At 40.3% G+C, this 25,177-nt stretch overlaps 1 protein-coding gene across 2 annotated transcripts in view; it reads left to right on the forward strand.

Annotated features, from left to right (window-relative positions):
* The first annotated feature begins 903 nt into the window (after positions 1–903).
* Positions 904–25,177, forward strand: part of si:ch211-26b3.4 (connector enhancer of kinase suppressor of ras 2) — a 62,334-nt gene continuing 38,060 nt past the window's right edge. The window contains exons 1-5 of one of the 2 annotated variants that reach the window (XM_038700401.1): positions 904–1,328; positions 15,609–15,772; positions 22,265–22,467; positions 23,627–23,714; positions 24,899–24,940. In XM_038700401.1, coding sequence (XP_038556329.1) covers positions 1,265–1,328; positions 15,609–15,772; positions 22,265–22,467; positions 23,627–23,714; positions 24,899–24,940 — 561 coding nt within the window. In that variant the 5' untranslated portion in view covers positions 904–1,264. The remainder of the gene's footprint in view (positions 1,329–15,608; positions 15,773–22,264; positions 22,468–23,626; positions 23,715–24,898; positions 24,941–25,177) is intronic. The other variant, XM_038700402.1, reaches the window with a different exon arrangement.

Below are 25,177 nucleotides of genomic sequence, written 5' to 3' on the forward strand. Positions count from 1 at the left end.
TGTGTGTTTTAAGGGGTCACATGTTGAGTCTTTATACTGTTATTTCCAGATGTAACTATTTATTTAATTAAGTGCACAGGCAAGTAGACAGACACCACTTGTAGTACATGTCTTCCGTGATAGCACGTTATGATCAGTAACTGTGTTGACTGTGATGATGCAGGTGATGACAATGGTGATGATGGTTGTTGTAACTGTACAGGTTGAATGGCCATTATAAAATGTGTTTCTGCTCTTTTTTTCTTTTTTAAATTTATCTTCCCTTTTCTTTACTTTTTTATTTTGCGGGAGTTACTTTCTTTCTTTCCTGCTAATTTTCCCATCTCCCTATGAGCCTGATTTGGGTGGAAGTGTGTGGAGCGTGTGCTTTAATCCATGACGTCACCTGTGTCCCAGGTGCGCAGCAGGGGGCGCTGTTCCTCACAGCTGAACCCATACACCGTGCAGCGGCGCCTAACAACTGGTGCTGATTTCCTCATCCACAGATTGAGAGCTTAAAAAACTGAATTCTTTCTTTTTGAATTTCCGTAATATTTCTATAGGTACTTTTAGGATGTCTGTGGGACTCAACATACCCTACTGCACTTAATATGATGCATTAATGTGTTTTCCTATAGCCTATACAATAAATACATGAATGGTTGTTTAAGTTATTTTTGCATAAAGCCTTTGCTGCTCTGTCTGTATGTGCATGTGTATCTGTGTGTGTGTGTGTGTGTTGATGTGTGTAAGTGTAGGTGTGTGTGAGTGTGTGTGAGAGAGGGGCGGGGGCAGGGGGATACAGAGAGAGTTCCTCCCTATATGGTGTGCGTTGCACCATTCCCTGGTCTCTATTATGAGTGGTGGCCCTTGTGATGCTGCAGCGAGGCGGGCGGGAGGCAAAGAGGAGAGGGGAGGGGTCGCTCCATCCCCTCGCGCCCACCGAATCCACTTCTCACAGCGCGCGGGCTGCTGGCGGGAAGGCACGAGAAAGAGAGAGAGTGAGGGAAAGAAAGGAGGGAGGGAGGGAAAGGAGAGATCGTGTGTGTGTGTGTGTGTGTTTGTGTGTGCGCGCGTGTCTCTTTGTGTGCACGTGGATTGCACCACCGCATCCCGTTCACCGTTTCTGCAGGCGGCCATGCTCCGATGGAGAAAATAGAACTGACAACAATTTATTTTTCCTCAGATTTATCCACCGCCGTGTCATTCCAGATGTGACTGACAAGTCGTTTTATGTCGCCTGCATTGAGTCCTGTGCCGTTCACCTCGGAGAGACTGTGACACCATGGCTTTGGTTATGGAACCTATAAGTAAATGGACACCAAAGCAAGTGCTGGACTGGATGAAAGGTAATTTTGGATCACCTTCATTGCACCAGGCTGATAATGTGGTTAGGCTGAGGATGATGATGACAGCGGTGGTGATGGTGAGCAGCAGAGGGCCACACTGTGTGCATGTGTGTTCTCCGTATCCGAACCTGCAAGCTTGTGTGTGCGTTTTTAGCCACTGTAACTGACTACTGTGAGACTGATTAAAGTCACTAAAGTAGGGTGAATGCGTTTGAGCCGGTGCAGAAATGGATATCCCCAAGAAGCAGGGAGTGGAGGCTCAGCATTCTGTCATCTCGCTTGCTTGAGAGCGCAAGTCAAAGCCTATAGGCTGCTGCTGACTCCATCAGCAGCAGCAGCAGCAGCATAGCTCTCATCAATGAATGTGGAAGATATGTCATCTGCGCTTTCACTCACTGGCACATGCTCTAAGACCATATTAGCACACGCTGTGTGTGTTTGTGTCTACGTGCATGTGCGCGTGAGTATATGATTAATGTAGTGAGCTGCATGTACCCCCCCTCCCCACCCCTCATCCCCAATGCCAGTCAGTTTCAGCACCCTGGACAGCGCATTGCCGCCTGCCATATAAGGCACCGATCACACACGCTTTTTTATTCCTGGCTTCGCTTGCGCGAGATATGTCCCTTCAAACAGACAGTATGAATGAGTAATCACTAATCATGCCTGTGTGAATGTGTGTGTGTGTGTGTGTGTGTGTGTGTGTGTGGTAGGAGCTATTCTCACACACTCTGGTCAGCTACAGAGCTGTGAGAGAAACTGTGGGCCTACTGACAGACAATGGAAATGGGGAGGGAGGGTGTCTGCAATACCTTACTTAAGAGAATGACCTAATCACCATCATGTGATGACTTAAAGTCACAATGGAATGTTCCTATACATGCTTATGATTGTGTCTGCATTAATTACACATAGATAGATAGATAGATAGATAGTGTCATCAGCTAATCTATGCATTTCCTAAAACTCCTTATTACTAAGTGTATTTCAAGACTGTAGAGTTCCTTTTCATTATGGCAAAGCACTATTGTGTGAGATTAGAAGACAAGGTGGACTTGGTGAGGGAGCATTTGGGATGCGTTACGTTGAGTGATTACAGTGATGTTCCTGCTTTTATAATTGCTCCCCTCAGCCACAGTAAACAGCCAGTGGAGTTACAGCTTCAACCTCTTATCCAGTGGAGTGTTTTACCTGGAAAGCTGTGCTCCTGCACCGATCATTAAAACAGGCTGAATTGAAATTTGATTGGAGATGAGATTAGTAACAGGCCAAATGTGGTTAGAGTTGTACAACACGGAAAACACTCTGAAAATGTTGGTTTTGGTTCAATGTTTTTGATGCCACACACACACACACACACACACACACACACACACACACACACAATATAACTGACTTATCGGGATTTGCAAACGTAGGCAAGCAAGACAGATAGAAGTGATCAGAGCTTTTAAGGAGAGAACTTGCCATGACAGAAACAAGTGTGGAGTTAATTACACTTTCCTGTTTAAAAACATGCTACCAGTTTGGAGCCTATGAGTTAAGTTAAGTCAGACCCAAGAAACCATGTGTTAAAATAAAACCTTGCATGTGGCAGTGATTCCACCCAAAGAAAACCAATGATTTCCCCTTCTCGCATAGGCTCCAAGAGTGTTAGGTGTGAGCATTAAGAAAGTGATTTAAAACTATGAGCTGAATCTGATGAAGCAGAATGATTACATTTAATTGTTTGTGACACTCGCTATTATTTGTAGGTCTCAAATAATCTAATACACTGAGCCAACCTTTTAGGTTTGTAAAGTAAAGACAAAGAAAACTGAACAGTGACTGTTGCTTGAAACTCTTGAAGTAATGTTGTTTCTCTGTCTTGTTATTGCTCCACTCTTGGCCTCCTCATGTGCGTTCTTTGAAACAGTCTCCTGGCCTCTTCCACATGAAGAGCTGGGACTCAGAGATCCATTTTCATAGGCATTCGCCAACATCTCCCAGTGTTGTCCCTGCTCCTGTGAAGCCCCCTCCTTCTTCCTTTGGGGCTTCAAACACAGACCCTCAGTGGCAGGCTTATGCTCAGATCTTATTTTCTTATGAATAAAGTAAAAGGCGAAAGGCTAGTATTAATCTGTATGCTTACAGGGGCTTTGATTTGGCCTCTTTTTGTGGAAGCTCTTCATCTCTCTCACACTGATCTGTCCAGTCTTGTGCCATTTCTAGGGAGCAGCGACATTGAGACCTGTAGTACTGTAGTCAAAAAGTATTTTTAATGTACACAGATATAAGACACATAGGTGCTAATAGCAAACATTTGTCCTCACCTACATCTTTGAGACAAATTGCTTTTCATATTATTTCTCATTTCTGGATGGTGGGGGCATCATTGGCTTTTCTGTCTGTGGACAACAGCTAATTGTAGCTACGTAACTAACCATTTATATCTGAATTGTGTGTACTAATTTTGTTATTATTATTATTATTGGAGACATTTAGTGCTGGACAGCACCATTAGAGAGATGACAGAAAATGGCGAAGTTACATGCAACAAAGGTCCCCAGCAAGACCTGAACAGGGGATGCCGCGGCCCATGGCCAGCACCCTGATCCCCAAGCCATGGGGGCGCCCCCCTGAATTACGTGCACTAACAACAAAACTCTCAAAATATCATCAATATTACATATAGAAATTTAAATATTTTCAAGATTATACTGCTTCATTGAAATAAAGTTTTTCAAATCTTCCCTAAAATGTTAATTCTTGATGATCATAAATGACACATTTGTTTAAAAAGACACAATTTGTTGCATGATCATTTTTTAATTGATAAAAAGTCCTTCAACAGGCCAAAAATCTTACGACTTTCTTGTTTTTAATTTGATCAACAATTCAAAATGAAAGGCATCTGAAACATTCCTTTATGTGTTTTTTATTTATTATTAATTAAGTTTTTAGTATTGTTTTTTTATTAAACCAATAGTATTTCTTTACTAATGCTGGTACATTAGCTTTAGCTGGTTGAAGCTAACTTTAGCTACTTTTTGTACTACTGAATAGAGTAATCTATAAAATTATATTTTATAAAATAGTAAAATTTATTGCAGTTAAAGTATTAGTCTGCAAAGCAACTAGTAAGTATAGCTGTCAGACAAATGTTCTGGAATAAAAACGGCAACATTTCCCTCTGAAATGTAGTGGAGTAGAAACACAAAATGCTATTACTTAGGTTAAGTACAAGTACCTCAAAATTGTACTCAAGTACATGACTTAAATGTACTTATTTTCCACCAGTGGATTTTGTAAATTATGTTTTTCTTCATACTGATCTTACCACCTTTGAAATAGCTACATTTGCATTTAGGCTGGCCTTGTGAGATCATCAACTTGGAGTTGGACAGTTTGAATGATAAAGATAGTATCAGGTTTTGTGACTTTCATCAGAGGAAAAAATTTTCGGACTCAGCTTTTTAGGAATCCATCCTTACCCAGCACAGAGAAAGCGGTAAAATTACAAGCTTTATCCAGGTCTTGTGAATAGCAGCTCCTTTTCCTCCTGTCATATGAGAGAGACAGAGAGACGGGATTCTCTGCAATCCTATCAAGAAAACCTGACACAGCTAGCCACCAAGCCAAGCAGCCTATACTGTAGCTTTAGAGGGACTGCTCCAGCAGCAGAACACTGGTGAGGCTCGCAGAAAGATGACTCATCAGCGTTTGTTTTGATTTGAACACCCACACCGGAGGAGTTTCCTCTATGTATGTGTGTGTGTGTGAGGGTATGTATCTGCTAGGGTGTGTGCAGACGCAATTGATGTGTAAAGTATGACGCATATGTGGATCTGTGCTTTAACAGTTATGGCACCAAAGAAAAATAGACTTCATCTCAGCTCTCGCTGCTGTGTATTCTCATAAGATCACCCTGTGCTTTCAGGCGCATGGTATTGGCAGCCTGCTGATGCATACAGTGACAGGAAAATGAATAAGGCAGGTCACTTTTCCTGTAGTAATCTCTCTTGTTCCTCTTTGCGTCTTAATGTATCGGCACACAAAATCTTAAAAGAAAGGTCATGTTTGACATTTCAGTCAGTGCAAGGGACTGAATGAATGACTGAGATCTCAACTTATTATCTGTTGAACATTTTAACATATAAATGCGCAGCAGTGGTACGGCATGGAAAATGAGACCTGATGTTACTGCAGGAAATGCTTTGTTCCTCTGTTGAAAGAATCCTCTGGAGGTTATTTGGTTGTTTGGGTGTCCTTGAGTGTCGAGAACTATGTTCACTACCGATCCATACTGTGTCCCCCGATTTAGTCTCCTGCTGACATGGTAAAGAAGTCTGCTGGAAAACACACTTCCCCTGGCTCTGTGTACTTGTTGTAGTTTCAGCTGCATTAAAGATTAAACTGCGTGCCTTATTGTGAGGAAACACACACACGCTCACATTTACACACAGAGGAATCCTCTTCTTAAAACACAAACAAAATATGCAGAGATGCATGCTGCATATGGATGCCCACAGATATATGTGCACTCAAAGGAATGCACATGTTCGCTGAAATATATGGTATGCACGTATGTGCACACTGACACACATGCATAGACACACAAACTCTGGAGCAGCAGCATTAAGTGGGGCATCGGTAGTCATGGAAACCAGATCTGATCGTGTTGGAGTCACAGCACATGTCATAAGATGGGGAACCATGCACACACACAGATGCCCGATCTACATCCTCTCACAAACATTTAGAGACATAATGAGGCACATATGCATGTGGCACTTGCACACACACGCACACACACACACACACACACACACACACACACACACACACAAGCTTTCACTCCTGTGTTATGGCCCTGAGCAGAGAGAGAGAGAGAGAGAGAGAGAGAGTGAGAGAAAGCAGGGACATGGATTCAGTATTGGGGTGGCATGAAGCAAAATGAAAGAAAGGCTGAAGAGGCTAAGATGGGGAAGGAAATGAGGGAGTGTGCAAGGGGAAGGGTGGGCATGACAGAGAAAGATGGGGAAAGCACAGAGGGGAAAGGCAGAGCGGTGCATAGAATCAGAGATGCAGTGGGCATCATATCAAAGCACCCACTCTATCCGGGCTCTTGGACAGAGGGGCCTGTGTGTGTGTGTGTGTGGGTGTGAGTGGATGTTCTTATGTGTTTTACTCGGTTGATTTTGCACCTGTTGTTCCGGGGGGCTGCAGTTTTACGACCACATATATTAACTTCAAATAAAGTTTCCCAGCCTTGGGGATCAGAACCCCACATGGGATTGCATGATATACAGACTGGGCCACTGGAGATATATAGATTTAGCATAAATTGTGTTAAAAACCACATGACCACTAAACTGCTGGGTTTACAAGCCAGCACATGTTGAGAAACCCTGACTTAAGATAGATTACAAACTAGATTTAGAATTTCAGCTTTTATCCTTTTATAGTGGCCAGGATGTCTATATGGAGTTAACAGTTTATTTTAGCTTAGCTTTCAGCACTCTATTACTGCAAAGCTTTAGGTTTGTCGGCTTCAGCACATTATCAGTTTTAAGGTATTATGACTCTTGAGTCATTTGTTTTGGTCTTTAAGAGAGTTTATACTTCATGTTATAGCACAAATATTGAATTATTCTCAATATTCAGCAACTGAGCAATAATAATAAGAAAAACAGGAAGAACCAAGATTTCAAGATAACACAGAAGATTCAGTGAGGAAGGTTGAGATTGTTCAGATTATTGGCTCACTGAACATGAAAAATGAAACTGCACACAGCCAAATAAATATGTTTGTCTAAACCTGCATTTACACATTTTGGACACTTGTGCATCAAGCTCCTACAGTTACTGTGCTCGGGCCAACATAATTGGCATATTATACTAACTTTAGAACATTGGTATGGCAATCATCAGCAAATGTTTTTGTAGACATCCAGCAGACACAGAGCAACATTAGCCTTTAATAGCCTTAGACGGGTCACGGTGAGAACATTTTTTAAGACTACTTTTGCATTCCCTCGTAGAATGTTTTGCGTTACCTCACAATATTTTGTGTTCTCTTGAAATACTTTTCTTCTTCCATTGCTTCTGAGCCATAGCTGTCTATTTCCGCTCAGCTGCTCCCAGCGCCCCAGTATGGATCAGCTCATTGAATTTTACTTTGAACTGGGCATAACCTATTTTGACATTTTGCCACTGCTCAATAGGCATGGTTATGTAATTAGTGGATTAAACTTAAACAGTGCTTGAAGTGGGCCGGTACTTGTTGTTACATTTTACTTTTTTGCCTACCGTGACTTTTTTCTTGTGCACCGGCACTTCTGACAAGACCCATCTCTCTCTAGTCTGTCTTGCTAACCTAGCTGAGCAGTGGATCTCTTTGTCTGTCTCTTGCTTGCAAGCCACTTCCAGCGCTGTGTTCTGTGACATAGTGCCCGACAAAAGTGAGAGTGAAAAACAACTATCTATGTTTATAAAAATGTGTTCACATGCGCATGCACAAAATGAAATTCAAGATTTTCAGCAGCAAGCTCTCTGGGGGGCCAGTCCCGACTCATTTTCAGTGTCATTTAAAACAAGACAATGATTATCTAGCCTCTCAGGCAAGGTTACAACACTGGACAAATACAAGATGGAAAGATATGGACTCCTGATTAAATACGGAATATAAAATGTTGAATTTTAATAATATTAGGCTACAGTTACTGTACTCAGGACAACTGCACATATATCAACTTTCACGGTATCAAGTATCAAGGTGGTTTATTTATCATTCTGGAAGTAATATGAAATAGATTAGGTGACATAATGAGCAGTGCATTCTGAAAAGATCAAAATATGATCACATAATGTAGGTACATTATAGCCTACAACACAAAGTTGTACAACAAAATGAAAGTTTGTCGTTCCTTCATGCTACACAGATAGTACTTAACAGATAATAAAATGTATATTAGAAAAGGGGAACATATAAAATAAATAAAATAGAACAATAGGCCTAGATACAATTATTTATATACACATGTATACACCAAGGGAATAGCTCATGCTGCAGTGCATTTTTTTGCCTCTGGGAGAATGTAAACAGCAGCACCAGCACAGTGATGATAATATGGTTTTCACATAAAAAGTCTGACATTTGGGAAACAGTGTCCATCCACTTTGACTGCGTTTGAGCACTAAACATCATCGACGTAAACGCAGAGTCTGCCTCCTATCATGTTGCCGAAGTCCAGTGCTCTGACCGCTCAGAACACGGTGCTCCCGGCAAGTGCTGCATCCGGGATATTGATGCAGCAGGTCTCTGTAAAGATGTGGGCACAACAATCTCTGATTTCCTGCTGCTTGGCAGCCTGAGTCCCAATACCCAGGAGTGGCCTTAAGTCTAAGCTGGGCCAGCATGGCTCCTATACCGGCTCTCTTTTCTCTCTTCTGGGGCGATCACAGCACCCGCCATGGTGCCTGGTCTGGTCTGATTTATTACATAACCATGCTTATTGAGCAGTAGTGCTATATCAGCATAGGTAATGTCCAGTCAAATTCAGTAAGTGGATCCATACGGGGCATTGCGCTGGGAGCAGCTGAGTGGAAATAGACACAGTTCTGAAGGAATGAAAGAAGAAAATAATTGCGAGGTAACACAAAAGTATTGGGAGAGAATGCAATACGTATGGCAAGGGAACACAAAATATTGCGAGGTGACACAAAGAAAACATGTTGCGAGGAAAAGCAGAAGTAGTCATCACAATTATTCTCACCGTGACCAGGGGCGGACTGGCACAATAATTCAGGCCGGGAATTTGACTCCATCCCAGGCCACCCTGTTCACACAAACCACCAAAACACTAATGTTGTGGATTAATCCTACTTTTTGATGGAACGGGTACTAAACCAGGTATACTCTTTGCCACTATGTTCATCTACAGACAATTGGGACTGATCATTATAGTAGCCTATGTGAACACTGAGTTTTCAAGGTATGCTATAGCTATGGGTGCACAATTAAAAACTCCAGAGAAATAGCCGAGGTAGGCTACACTAATCATAGCACATACAAATGTACAAGGCTGGACACAAAAAATAAGCCTAGGCTCCACTTTTGAAGAATAGAATGAGATATACAGAGTTTGCTCAAATGTTGAAACTTTATATAGCAAGCATCAATCATATCAAAAAACATCAATACATGTATTTAATGTTTCCTTGACAATTAACGGCAGGCCAAAATGGCCCCAGGCCACCGGGAAATGTCCCGACTCTCCCGACGGGCCAATCTGCTAGTGAACGTGACCCTCCGGGGGCTCTGTACAACGCTGTTGAGAGCTGTGAGAGTAAAAGAGTAAAACCAAAACAATGAGCTAAAAAATGCTAAAATGTTCCAGAGAACTGAAGGGTACTGCCGGTATTAACTGTCTGAGGCCTCGTTACTACGAGCAACCCCTTTTACATTACACACAGTAATTTGATCCTTTCTTAAAAAAACACATTTAGTGGAGCAGATTTAATGTCAGTATGGACAATTTTGTGATTATTTTGTAGAAAACCCATGTTACCCAAGTTGCCACAAACACCATTTCCTCCTGGATGGATTTATTTAGACAAGTGTTCTTCTCTACTCTACATTTGCAAGCGCAGTCTTCTTCTCTTCCCAAACTACAGCTGAAAATAGACTGAATGGGGTATAATAGGGATAGTGAGGGCTTCTGAGTTAAAGCTAAAGTTCCTGTTAACATGTTGTTATACTTCCAGTATGTCTGTTGTCACTTCAGATTCTCTCAGGTCGTTTGGATCCCCAGAGTCGAGCTCTGCCTCTGAACTCCTTGCTGCTTCCTGGTTGACCCTGTTTTCCGCCTCCCTGTTCCTTCAGATTGCCTCTTGACACCTCCCTGCTTGCTGTATATCGGAGAGAAGGCTGTGGTGCACTTGAAAGCTCACATACCGGGGAGCTAAAATGCCACGGTCTTAAGAATATTCTGTCATGATGTGATGAATATTTCACAGTAGGAATATTTTTAGTGAGTGTTGTGTGTCTTTTCTTCGCACTTACCAAAGCACTTACTCTAGCTGGAAGCTTGCAGATGGGGGGAAAGGCGACGGGACAGGAGTCTTTGCCGCCTGCTGTCGTTCTTAGCCCAGGCTCTACTCTGACCCAAACATGCTCTCAAAGGAAAACACATGTTTGACAGTTTTATTTCAGTTGATGTTAATGGCCACGCAGTAAAGTAACTGCTCTGCAAGTCTTTTAGTTTTAGTTGGAGCCATATGAAGCTGCAGTCTTTTTATTATGGCCTTCAGTGTGTGGAACACATATAAAGGCTACATGGTGTGTGTTTGTGTGTGTAATTATAGTGTGTCGGTGTGTCGGTGTGCGACTCCTTAGCCTAGCATCAGTGCAGGTTCCTGAGGGGCAGCGACTGCTGATCCCTCACTTCTTCTCTGAGGCCTCTCTTGCTCTGGTTGCCTGGCAACCCTCGTGTTTCCGAAGGGGAGGGATTTTATTTATTTATTTTGCCCAGGAAAGAGGAAAAGATGGGAGGGAACTGCATGAAAAGTGGATGAAGCTGTCAACATGAGATGCTTGCTCAAGCTTCAGCATGCTGGGATTTAGTGATGGCCGGGGTCATGGGATTCTGCAGTGTTTCTTACAGAGATGTTTCACTTTCACTAAATATATTTGGATCCTACATTAGGCTGGGGATACTAAACAAACATGGGAGAAACAATAAAAATGTTGTGCCTTTGTGGTAAGGATGTGGTTCAACAACATTTTTTAAAATCTAAAGCATAGATTAAAGAATCTGAATCCTTTTGATTGACTGATTTTATTTGATGAGTAAAAACTCTGCAACTCTGCAGTGTAGTTGTTAAACTCTTTGAGGTTGAAAAATATTACAGCCTTATGGTTTACTTTGTAAATTCCTTTCAAAATCTAATTTAGTTTTCAAGTTCTAGTTTTCAGCAATGTGTAACAAAAATCAAAGATAAATGAAGTTTTTAAAAATACGACTTTGAAATTGTAATTAATAGAACTAAAATTCAAGCTTTGCTGGACATATTACATATTTTACACATTGCTACAGACAGACGGAAGAAAGAGAAGATTTGTTAAGAGATAGCTGGAGGTTAATCTCCTGAAACAACAACAATCATTTACATTACATTTATTCATTTAGCTGACGTTTTTAACTAAAGCGACTCACAATTGATTGAGAGTGGCCGGCCAACATTATCAAACAACCCACCAGTGCCATCAGATTTTGATTATTCCAAAATCCTAAAATAGTTATTTCCAAAAGTATCCCGCCCAGTTCACACTAATGAAAAGAGGACAGACTATGACAGAAATAGAGAAATCTCTCAAATGAAATAACCAACATAGCTATAACATTTTGTTCACATGAAGGAACCCATAACTCATAGTAAGAAGATTTTGGAACCAGACCCAAAATAGAACCAGCCATCAAAACCCAGCACTATTTTTTGGTGCTTTTGTCCAATAAAGTTTCTGAAAAAGGCTTTTATTCAACTTAAAAAAGGAGCCTACAAAAGTGAGCTGACTCACCATTCACAAATCCAAGTGTCACAGCAGAATTTAGGATGTGAGTACTTGAATTGTCATTGGACATCATGCAATAATAGCCATACAAAGAAATACAAAAATACATTTAAAGCCTTAAGTATATCAAAACTGTCTTGTAGATGAAAGCTGACTGTTTACAATTGGACAATTTGTATCACAAAGAGATATTTAAAGTGTTATGGGAAAGCTGGTTCAGCAAATACTGTTCAATGTTGAGGTCCCAAATCGCAGCACGAAAAATAATATTTATTGGAAAGACATTTGTGTGGCCTCCCATAACCACATTTCTATCTGTGGTTAGGCTATGATAAAATATCTAATTTGAAAGTCAGTATAGCTCCCAGGGGAAACTAGGAGAAGCTTAAGACTTGATTACACGGAGAGACACTTCTGACATTACTCATGCAAAATTACTTTTTGTTTATTTCAGCTGCATGCAGGCTAGGATTTGTTTGACTCTTATTACACTGCATGGCCTACTTAAGCAAGAGGTCAGTTTTCATATTTCCTGCAGTTACTTGAACACAATAAACAGTCTGATGTGAGATGGCACTTGGGCGGCATAAAAAATTATTTGTTGGTGCTTCTTACAGACACAACTGCTGCAGATATTAACTAATTACATATACTATGATATTCAAGTGAGAATTCATATATATTGAAACAACAAATCCTACCTTAAAGAGAATGGCCACTAAATGCACTGCTGTCAACTCAGCAACCCATTAATCTATGAGTGCATTGCAGAAGTAGAAGTTGCAGTAGCTATAGTAGGGTGCTTTCTCAGAGCAAGCAGTGGTAGTCAGCCTGGATTTCTTTGATTCTTTATTCATCACCTCTTTATATAATTTATATACTTTATATATTATTGTAGGTGGGGAAAGAAAGGTGGAACTGTTAATCATTAGAAACCAGGAAAAGGACTAAAGTGGCAACTAGAATAATAAGTGTGATCTACTTTTTCCACACGCAGAAAACCTTAAATGTGCAATGAAGATGTCATACTGTCGTCATTTTGCAAATTTAGTCAGAGAGTGCATTTGCATTATGATGACATAAGCCATGACCTGCCACTTTGACATGGCTACTGTGAAAAAGTGCTTCAGCACCTTTGAGAGGCAGAGGTGTAAACAGGGAGGGATAAATGTCAGATTGACGGAGTGGCAGAGGGGAAGAGAAGGAAAGTTTTGTTTGGTTCGGGAGGCTGACTTTAGTTAGGTATGGACATAAAGACGTCTATTTTGAGAAATAGCATCTGTTTTGTTCTTTTTCTTCTCATGTCTTTCTTATAGTGAGGATCAGGAGTCAGATATTCAGAAATCCTAGTTGTTAGCAGCAGGGCTTCCTCTCTGCCTCCATGTTCTCTGTGTGGATGTGGCTCCTATAGCTGCTGGCTAGCTAAATAAGTCTGCATGTTCAGTCAACTTATATATGTCTGCCAGCACTGGTGATGATTTATTAGACCACAATGTAATAAACATTTTACACTGAAAGGAAGGAAAAGCAGCTAATTAAAATACAATGTATTGAAATTTTTCTTTGTTTGCCTGAATAAAGATGAGAAACTATGGGCATGAGAGCACACACAACAATTTAAATAGATTTTTACAGAAAAAAACACACATTAAATGTCCTCATGAAAGACCATGAATGCACACGCGTAGGTCAGATGTTGAACAAATAAAAAATCTCTTTCTATATGTCACATACAGTGGTGGAGAGTAACTATTTATTCAAGTACTGACTTCAGTACAATTCTGCGGTCTCTATTCTTATTTGAGTATCTCCTTATTATATCCTAAGTATTTCCTTCCTTATGCTACTATGTACTTTTTACTATATATTCTTTTACCGCTTACCAGTTACTTTTCAGATTTATATTTTATAAAATGCAACACATTGTTTAAGATTAAACAAGTTGTTCCAGAATGTTTTTGCCTTGTGACCTCTTCCAAAAAGTCTGTGTCTAGCTGGGGCCCCTTGTCCCATTTCAGATTCAGTTTCTACACTTCGGTTAAACTTCAGAAAAGGTCAAATTTCCCAATATTTCACACCAAAAGCGGAGAGCAGGGAAAAGTTTAAAGAAATGAATACATACAGAACTGTTTTTGCTCGTTTCTATTAATCCTTAATCTCATGACCTCTCTGATTGATCTTGTGACCTTTTGGACAGGTAGTAGTACATGTTAATATTGCAGCTGTTTTCAAATGTTTTACTACTTAGATGTTCTAAAGTAGCATCACCTGATTAGCACACCAAATTACATATGCACATGTGAAAACAAGTTATCATATGCGCCTACTTGATTTCACATAGTTTTCACATACATGTAAAAACTTGGCGTCATATCAGCCTTGCATGAGATAATATGTGAAACACATACTAACACGTGGGATATGAAGTGTTTCTCGGGAGTCTATTGGGAATGTATTCCATTAAACCATTTCCATGTGTGGTGCTACAGAGCAGAGCCTTACTGACGTGTTAGATTTAGAACTGTAACAAGATTGTTTGTCTGTGTCACTCAGAGCAACAGTAGGCTTATATTTTGTCTGCTATGTCCCATGGCATACCAAGAGCAAGATGTCTCTTGCTCATCCTTTGTAGTGAATGTGTGTGTATGTGTGGTGACTGTTAAGGTGCTACCATACTGTCTGCTCTCTGTCAGCATCGCTTCCCTTGGGCATCAGTGTTTTCCTCACAGCTCCACTCGGCTTTAACAACATGCCTCCACAGAGGCGTCAGGACCCTGAATAACAACAGCAGTTGTAATTGTATTTGTATGTGTACTGTGTACTGCTTCTGTGTTTCTGTGGCTCCTTATGTGTGTTTGTGTGTGTGTGTGTGTGTGTGTGTGTGTGTATGTGTGCATGGATTTGCTTCCTCTCATGCGTTTTTTGCTCTGTGTACGCTCATTTTGGAGCAGGCTTGTTCATTAGGTCTGTGGGGAGGTGTGCTTTCTGCTGACTTTGTTTGGTTCAAAGCCTGAGGCTCGTACTGATCAATAGTATCCTGGACCCACCACGTCTATGTGCAGCTGATTGGCTCTCTGCATGGCAGGCAGCCACGGCTTAACAACGGAAAGTCATACGTCAATATGTTACTCACATTGGTCTAGGAATATTTTGGACACACCCTTAATCACTCAGAATGTGCATGAAATTCAGGTTTCTTCCTGTGCAGACTCTGAAAACACAATTATTATACTTATATAACACTTATATTCTTCTTGTGTATGTAAAAAAGCAGTGGCATGAAAGGAAATCTTATTACAGCATGGTTTACATCATCAGATATTTGAAGCTGAACCAACAGATGTGTTTCCTAGGTGACAGTTGCCAACAAACAAAAAAAATTCTGGCTATAGCTAGTGTTTGGCTTTTGTTTCTATTTGGCAGAGTAAGACACACTCTCGCAGTGTGTTTTTGTGTGGGTGTCTGCACTCATGCCTGAATTCTGTGTTGCATCTAAGTGGACCAGTATTCAGAGTACAATATGTCAGATAGCAACTCCAATTTGTATTTCTCTCTGTCATTGATCAATATTTCCCTCTGGAGGGCCAGAACGCTCTCTAAAACACTAATTAGACCAATAATAATATGTTGTCCTTTTTGGGCCAAGGCTGACCAGCAAGCCCCTTATACCCAGCAATAGTAGATGAACATCAACACTGGCTAACCTCTTGCAATGCTCTTCTCAGGTCTGGATGACTGTCTCCAGCAGTACGTGAAGAGTTTCGAGCGGGAGCAGATGGGGGGAGAGCAGCTGCTGCACATCACCCATCAGGAGCTGGAGGAGCTGGGTGTCACCAGAATAGGACACCAGGAGCTCATTCTGGAAGCTGTCGACCTCCTCTGTGCCCTGGTCAGTCAGCCTCTGTTACTTACTGACATTATGTCTCTCAATCGATGATACTTTGGAAGGAGTGATGTATATGTAGGTCCTGGATGTGTGTGTTATTGTGGGTTTGAGTGTGCCGTGGTGTTGGTCCGATATACTAGATTGGTATGAGACTACCGTGAACCAAAACTATGGAGACATAAAACTAACAAAAGGTAGTAAAAGTTTAACACACAAGTCAAAAGTACAACTGAATACATTAATTAAGTAATTAAGTAATACTAAGTAGCATTAGCTTGCCAACTTTATTTGCGTTAATCTTCATCAATTAAAACTTCAGCTACTGTTACAAGAGGTGATGCTGCAAATAGTACAGTTTATGGGTGATTAACATTACTTGCACTGGCTGGTGTTTTCAGTTAAACTAGCTAGCCACAATGCCCTTTTTATTTCTCCACTGATGTTTGATACAAGTGAATTAAGAGATAAGATAAAGTTTTAATACTTAATCAGCTTAGTGGAGGTAGGAGAAAAAATTAAAATGCTTTTCTCTTTTTAATCCACAGATTATAGATTAATAAAAAAAAGTGTACATGTGTAATTATACAGTTTTATTAAATTATTCTATTGACCACAAAGTCAAATAAATTGATGGTTTTGATTGCCATATATGCCAAGAAAATATTTTGACACAAATTAACACTTTTCAACATTTACAGTACCGAACAGGACCTGTTATTGTATCCCTATACTTTTGCAGTACCTATAGAAATGATTCAATAGCATCAAGAATCAAAAACTGTCAGTACAGAAAGTTTGCCTCAAACGTCTGGTGCCTAGCCACGTTAATTCGAGTGTATTTGTAGCAATAAGTGGATTTGCTCATTGAGTTCAACTTTGGTGAACTTTGACACTTTAATTAATGTGCACTGTTGACTGCTGTCATGACAGTGCTGACCATTGTGGGAAGGGAGAGCTAAAACTGGAGGAAGCTAACGTACCTGCACTCTCCATTTTTATTTATCCCTCCTTTGTCAGAGTATAAACTGCCATACAGAGGAGGACTGGCTTGTAGACAGTTATGAGACAGGTGTCTATAGTACAAACTTTTTGAATAAACTGTGAATGTAATGTCCCATTAGCAACCACTTGTTAGCTTATACAGCCTTTTTCCCTCCTCAGTAACTCTTACATTGAACAATATTATGTACAATCCCAAGAACAAAATGCCAAGGGGAGGTAAAAAAAAAAAAGTACAGAGAAAGTACAAAAAAGCTTGCATGTTGCTAGCATGCTCCCGAATGGCTTGCATGTTAGCAGTTAGCTTGCCAACTACAGCAGCTATTTTAGACATTTGTATTTAGGCAACGTTTTTGCACAGTGTCTAACAGTAGATGACATTTGAGTATACTTGCTTCTTTTGTTAAATGAGGTTTTTGTGGAAAAGCAAAGACAAAACATTGTTTTGGTTTTGATGCCGAAACTCTTTCGGACAAAACATTTCACTCCATACCCAGACTTTGTATCCAGTAAATATCTGCCATCAGTATTTTTGGAATGAATTTTACATATAATTCGGTTGTAAAGAGCATTTATGTCAAAAACTACAAACTGATCATTTTTGCTCAGTTTGTCAGAATTTCTGAGTAAGAATTGTTTACTTTCATTTAACTGGCGGAGAAAGTCTCACAGGTATAAAGATTTATATATTGGTTGTTGTTTATTTCCCCCCCACCAGTTATTGATATTTGCTTAAGAAATGGCTAGAAAAATCCTCTGTCATTTGGGCCCTGCTTTGTGTGTACTGCCTCGGTCACTGCTGACTGTATGTGCAGTGGCCCTGCTCAGGATTAGAGAATTAGAGGGAATTAGGTGCTACTCTCCCAGAGAGAGAAAGAGAGAGGAAGGAAGAGTGAGAGAGGAAAAGGGAAAAGAGGGAGTATGTAGAAAGAGTATGCAGGATGCACCTTATCTCTCAGGCACACATGGCTGGATTAGTTGGGGATGTTTGAATGTGTTTGTGAGTGTGTGGTGGGGGGGGGAGAGTGTGTGTATGCACACATGCTTGTGTGTGTACTAATCAGCACCTCTTCTCATTCAAATGTTCCAGCATGGGAATGAGGGTCCCAGAGCAGCAATCACCATATGTGCTGAAACTGGATACACACCACACACACATATAAAGATGCCAGGTAGACAAGGCATACCACTAAAACTACTGTTGTGACTAGTCACAAAGAATAATTCCAGTTCCATTACAACTTGGGCCTTACTTTTTGGAGTTTTAGTTGTCATGTCTATCAGATACAATAACATTGTACTCTCCAAGTTATAAGATCTGGGAACACAACAGCATCTGGAGAAGAAACACAAGCAGTCAGACAATCAGACCCAAATTTGCCAAATTTATTTGGAAGAGAAATGGAAGGTGAACAGCAAAATATTACCCCAACTGTCATCAATCACAGTTTACAGATGGGCTTCACAGTTTAACTTTAAACATATATCAAACTTGCCATTACTAACCTTTTGGGTGTGCTCACTCGCTGGTTTACAACTTGTCTGTTTTTGTAACGAATTTCCAAGATCTCAGCAATTATTTTGTTGAGTAAATGTTTTTTTGTGAAAGCAAGTCTCAACTGACCTCCTACCTTTCATTAACTGTAGGCCAACTCTCCAGGTAAGAAAGGGACACAGCTCTATAGTACCTCTGAATATTTGGATATTTAAGGACAATTCACTGTTGTCAGCAAAATAATCTGTCATAAGGAAAGCAAAACCCTGTCCCCCTGGCTCAACCGTTATGACTTTCTGCAGTAAAAAAAGTTCACTTCTGTGGCCCTTGATCAATGCAAGTTCCAAGCACTTACTGAGCTTTCATTCCTGCTGTAAATGTGGAAAAGTCCCTTTTATGTCTATGCATTCGAGTTTTGGCCTCTAGCATATAAGCTAAGTGGGTGCAGTGAATTTTCAGCAAGATGTGCTGGGAAATAGGCAAAACTTAAGAATAAATTGACTGCTCATCCCAAAATCTGAATTGAAAGACATGCATAAATTACATACAGACATATTGTATTCCAGTTACACAAAAATTGCAAAATTAAAACATACAGAAAAGGACTTCAAATACACCTTTTCTTTCTCAAGCACTTATTCAAAGTCAAAGTTCAAAGTCAGCTATAGCAGCTGTCTATGCATAAACAGGTAACATACTGTGTACAGTTAGTATTTGTATAATGAAATGATTAGTTAACTTTTGTGTATTAGCTTTTTAAAAATGTAATTATTATTTCCTTCACAGATCTTGTTGTACCTTGTAGATTGTGTCTATCTGGTACCTGGCTGAGTCCCGGTTATCTCTGTGAAATCTATCACACAAATCGTAACTTTATTCTGCACCCTCTGGATCTGCTGGTGAGGTTGAGATTTGCTTTTCACCATTCAGTCCTTGTGGTGTCCCCAGGGTTCTATTTTAGGCCCACTTCTCTTTTCTATTTGATGTATCATACTAGACCAAGCTTTAGTTCCATCCAAGGTCTAACAATCACTTTAAATAACAATGAGAAGTGCCATTCAGTTAGCGTGGATCCATTTGATTTCCATACCTTCCTTTTCTTCGTCAGCAGTAGAGAAATGGCATCATTATCTAATGACACTGGACAAAAGGCAGAAAGACACCATATACAGTTCAGAAGTCTGTTAGGGTTAACACAGACAAACAAATTCATAATCTATTAGGAATTTACAGGTTCAAACTTCATGTTTAGATGTACAGAGGAAACCAGAGCACCCGGTAGAAAACTTATGACAGGATGTTCTGCCTTAAAACTTTACTACTCTGAAACTTAAAATATCTTGGCATAATCCATAATGATAATTAGGTAGCTTTGTTATTATGTTTGGAATTATGCCCCAATTTTACTTTTGTTTTTGTTCTGAGAAAGTGATTCATGTCGCCATCTCCTCTCTTTCACGCAGATGAGTCAGTTCTCTATGTTGGTTCCTTTTCAGTGCTACTCTGTGTGACTCCAAATTGATTTTATATTTATATTCATTTTTCTCTTCATTTGAACATTTGAGCTTTTTAGACAGGTGTCCTCAGATATTCCATATAGGAAAGCTAAAATGAATGTTGAATGTTATCTTTGGGTTCGGCCCTGGTCTCTGAGGGAGCATCCTTCATCATCGTTTGACCCCTCCACTCACTCACTCCTACTTGTATCTTTTGCCCTTTGACTCTGTGTGTGTTTGTATGCATGTTTCTGTCATTTCTGTATGTGTCATTTTAGTCTTACTGTTCTCTCCCTTGTTTGTTTGTTTTTTGTTATAGCACTTTGGTTATAGTCACTATATGAATTATGAATGATACAAATATGAATTAAAACACTTTGTTTGAAACAGTCTCCTAAGAAAATGTCATTACAAACGAATCAAACCATGTACCGCTTCATACTGTGTATTCTGTATTTCAGTAGCTGAAAACAGCTCTTGTTATATGACAATCAAGAGAAAAAAAGCGCTGTTTTTATTTTTAAACTAGAACCCAGTAGAAGAAAACTGTAACTGGACTTGTTTTGGGTAATAAGAAAAACCTGCAGTAAACATTTAAAATTCACTCATTATACAAAGCTCGTCTGCCTGAGCTAAGCAGTGAACCCAGATCTTCCTAGCTGAGAGCAACACACGCGTCGATAACCTCCTGATTAATAGAGGTTAGATACTCTACATATTGGTGCAAGTGTTCTGCAAAAGCTTCTGTATGTAATGAATGTACAGTAGAGGAAGAGTGATTAATGCTTCTGAAAAGAAAAGGATTAAATGGTGAAGCCCTCCTTTTTTGCTGGAACATTTCATGAAACGATGTCTGAATGTGATTCTGCGAACAATGGTAGAAATATCAGCATAGAGGACAGGCTACTCCACACATGGCTGCTATGGCAACTACATCGGCAAGAAGGTGTGTGTGTGTGTGTGTGTGTGTGTGGGGGGGGGGGGGTTGCTCTAATGGCATCGCCCTCTTACTGTATTGATTTGACACACACGGGCACTCATATGGACACACTGCTCAAATGATTTCTCTCTCTTTCTTCTTACACACACACACAGTCATTCAGGCAGTCGACACAGGGCTGATTCCCGCGCTTCATCTCAGCGCCCTGTTCTCTAGAGAGAGCCACACACAGCTTCACATCGACAGGCTAATTACAGCTGTGCCAACATGTATGCTCCAAGTTCATGTATACATCTACATTTACGCAGAATACAGAACATTATGCACAACACAGTGTTTGCATGACCCAGTTTCAGTGAGATGCATAGCTGGGTGCTCTCTCTCCCACTTGTCTTCTGCCTCTTTAGTTCCTCAGTTCCCTCAATTCTCTCTCTCTGTCTCCGCTGCCACTGTGAAACCCTCTCTCCTTTGTAGTCACTGTGGTCGTGACTGTTTAGAATAGCTCTTGAGGCAGAGGAGGAATAGATATGTCTAGCTCAGCCTGTGTATTTGACTATACAAGTGTGTGTGTGTGTGTGTGTGTGTGTGTGTGTGTGTGTGTGTTTGTAGCCTTTGTGTCAGCAGAAATCAGGCTCTGTCAGCCAGGACATGACTGGAGATGCCCAGGGACGATGAGCAATGTGGCTCAGTAGGTCTGTGTGTGTGTGTGTGTGTGTTCATTTAAAAGGGTCACAGTGCAGTAATGGGCTACTCGACCAGCTTGGTGTTCTTGTATTAGTGCAAAGAGAGCTGTTTTATGAAAATGCTAATGGTTGTTCAGAGATTGTAATTCTAATTTCAGTTCATTCCACTCAGAATAACCATTTGTGGTTCAATCACAGTAGATACTTTTTCTGTTTAACCTATAGAACTTGAGGAAAGTTCATCCTTATTAGACAGATAAAAATACAATGTGTAAGTTATGTTGTGGCTCATAACTTACATAATGCAAAATAAATAACATGTAATTCTGCATTCCTCTGCAGAAGCAGAAGAAGACAGCTTGCCTTGTTATCTCCAAAAAAATTGCCTACCAACACAAAAGACGAGTTTGTGGGCGTATTTTTGAACTTGGGAGAGAGCCTATAGCCAGCTGTTTCTTTAGGCTATGAGCTAACCACGTCCTGACTCCAGCTCGATAGGATGTAACGCACAGATATGAGAGTAGTATCAATCTTTTCATCAAATTCTCAGAAAGATTCCAAAATGGTGAACTATTTCTTTGACCTTTCCTAGCAAAGGAAGCACGTTAGCAGAGCAGCAAATCAGTTGCCTTTTGGCAGTGCTCACAGCAAAAAAATACACTTCAGGTCACGTAAAAAAAAAAACCGTGAAAACTGTGAGCCGCAACACTGTCTGTGCTGTATTGGTTAAAAATAGAAGCATATCTATACCGTCAGACACGCTGCTCCCCGAGATGGACAACTGGAAACAGCATCTGAAATGCCTTCTGTGTGTAGACAAGCTTTTAAAACATCTGACAAATATAATGTGATTATAAATGAATCCCTCTGTTTGTCCTCCAGAACTACGGCCTAGAGACAGAGAATCTCCGGACTCTGTCCCACAAGCTGAATGCTTCGGCAAAGAACCTTCAGAACTTCATCCTGGGCCGGCGGAGGGGTGGACACTACGATGGACGAGCTTCCCGGAGGCTACCCAATGATTTCCTCACCTCAGTGGTGGATCTGATTGGTGCAGCCAAGAACCTGCTAGCCTGGCTCGACAGGTAGGAAAAAAATCCGAGGCTGTAAAATGAAATTGGGAATTTGACCTTTAATTTTTAGGACAATTTCTCCAATTTTCATCAAGTAAGGATGATAACAAAAATCTAAATATATAAATGATATACTAATGTACAACTATAATGCTATTATTGTTTTAAATTTTTAAGTCTATCTGTGGTCAAATCATTGTCAGCTATGCTCACAATATAACAGAATAAAAAGATTTTGGAACTGCAAACTCAGTGTCTCTCCACTGCTTCTTGTGCCATTTGTGCTTAAAATTAGAAATACATTTTAAATGATTCCTATACCCCGAATTGAAACTTAACTCAAAATCAAAATACACACATCTGCCAAACTTCTATCCTCCTTTTTGTTTTTCTTTAACTCTGTGAATTCTTAAAAAAGAAATGTTGTAGTTGAAAATGGTGGGAAATCCGTACAGGGTCGCGGGGATGGTGGGAAATATACTTACAAAATAACAGGAACACCTTGCAATCTCCCTCTGCAACAAAGTTTCAATAAAAATGGAATATGATAAACCTCAAAGAGTTTGTAATGTGGGGTTTGCTTTATATTATCAGATGTTCCTGTTATTTTTTTCTACCCCTCATACAGAAACACAATTCATAGATGGATATTTTATGTGTTGTTATGGTGACGGTGTAACCATAGGAAGCTGAGGACACATACAAATAAAGCGATGTTGAGCTTTAGTAGATCCCTGGCTTGCATAGCCTCCTGGCTGCGATATAAAACCAAATATTATTGTTTGTCTTTATCACTTACTCCTGTGCTCTGAGAGGAGCAGAGAATAGCTTTTATTTCTTTCTCTCAGTGAACTATCACAGCTTTTAAAATCCCTCTGTTAGTAAATAAATGAATGGAACAAAACAAAATAACACTAAAACACCAAAGGAAGTTTTTTTTATAGAATATGTTTTGCTGACATTCATCTAAGTTTGATTTTGAAACCTGTGACAACCTGCAGAAAAAAAACACTATACTCCGTTTCCAATTCTTGACAGACAAAAACAAGAATTTAGAATAAATATAATAAGGTTCTAGAAAAGTCCACCATATTTTTTAATCTCTCTGATGCATTTGTCAGATTATGAACTATGTGGGAATTATGTTTTTGTCTTTTCTTGTCTGCTTTAGGTCTCCGTTTGCCAGTGTGACAGAGTATTCCTTACTGAAGAACAACATTGTGCAGCTCTGCCTAGAATTAACTACTATTGTACAACAGGTATTTAAACACACACACACTTCCAAACACGCGGGAGCATACATCGCACAATCCACCATGTCCATATTCATTACACTCATATAATAAAGGTCATGATTTCAATTGAAAGGGCAAAACTAAAGTGGGTTTGGATTGAAGACATCAATACGGATACAGCTTGTTCTGGTCTATGGCTCATTTCTATAGATTTGATTATGAGTGGAACATATGCCCACTGCCACAGGCTGTTTGCAGCATGGCTGATGGGGCAAGTAGCTCTCAGTAACAGCCTTAGGCAGAGTGCTGATTGACTCACTGTTAAACTTCATCCTCTGCCTAACTTATGGGCCGTGATGGAGAATGAAGTAGGGGTCTCTAATCCCTTCGTTTCCTGTCCTCCTTCTGCTCCCCCTCTGGCTCGCTCCCTCGTGTAGATTCACCACACTTACACACACAAATGCATTAAAAAAAAAACTGAAGGTGCATGCGTACACACTCTACTGTAGAAATCTCATTCTTTGGACAGGAACTATGTCTGCTCTCCTGGACCCCATCCACAGCCTCCCTGTAAGAGCCTGCTTAGAGTGCGTGAGAGTGTGTTTGTACGTGTGCCCAGAGTGAGTCCTGGAGCTGAGCAGATAACACCCATCCTCTCTTACAAGGGCCAGAGGAGGGAGTGGAGAAAGGGGCCACCGTAGGTCCACAATGGGCCAAACGAACATGTGGCTGCCAGGGTGCAGCAAGACAGACAAAGGTGGCAGCACTGCCCGCACTAATGCATCAAACAGATGAATTAACTTCTACCATGCACATCTGGTGGATTCAGTGGGCTGCTTTCCCAGAAATAGATTAACTATCAGCTATCGTTAAATAACAATCTGTCATGTTCAAATACCGTAGTTTCTAAATCCTGGAGAGGCACATGGAGCTCCAGACAGCAAGAACTGGTCAATCCAATGTTTTAGTCTGCCTAGGTTATAAAGAAAAATGCATTTTTGGAAGGTTAGAAATTGGATAGCTGACTGCTGATGTTCTCAATTGAAAAAGAAGTCATCTATATGTCTTCCTGTCAGCCATCTCTTTTCCCTATTTCCGTCTTTTCCTGGTTGTTATAATTGGAGGAGGGAGATACTTGAGCCTCTGCGCGGATGTTCCATCTCATGTTTTCTTCTTCTCTCCCTTTCTGTCTTCTTCTCGTTTTACAGGATTGCACTGTGTATGAGACAGAGAATAAGATTCTCCATGTGGTAAGTATCTGTTTTAAAATGTCACATTCTTATTAAAATATCAATAATGATTCAAAGGTCTGGGCCTGGTTCCATCAGCGAAAAACAGGGAAGAGGCACCATTGCACATTTAACAATGACAGCTATTAAATGGGTAGATAATATAGACACAACAAGACTACTATCCTATTGTATACAGTATAGTCAGATTTTATTTCAGCATCCTTCGCTCTCTTGTCACATCACACATGAGCTGTA

Source organism: Micropterus salmoides, unplaced genomic scaffold, assembly GCF_014851395.1.
Source record: "Micropterus salmoides isolate LMB-PRFRI ecotype aquatic unplaced genomic scaffold, ASM1485139v1 Ms_hic_scaffold_5, whole genome shotgun sequence".
Lineage (NCBI taxonomy): Eukaryota > Metazoa > Chordata > Actinopteri > Centrarchiformes > Centrarchidae > Micropterus > Micropterus salmoides.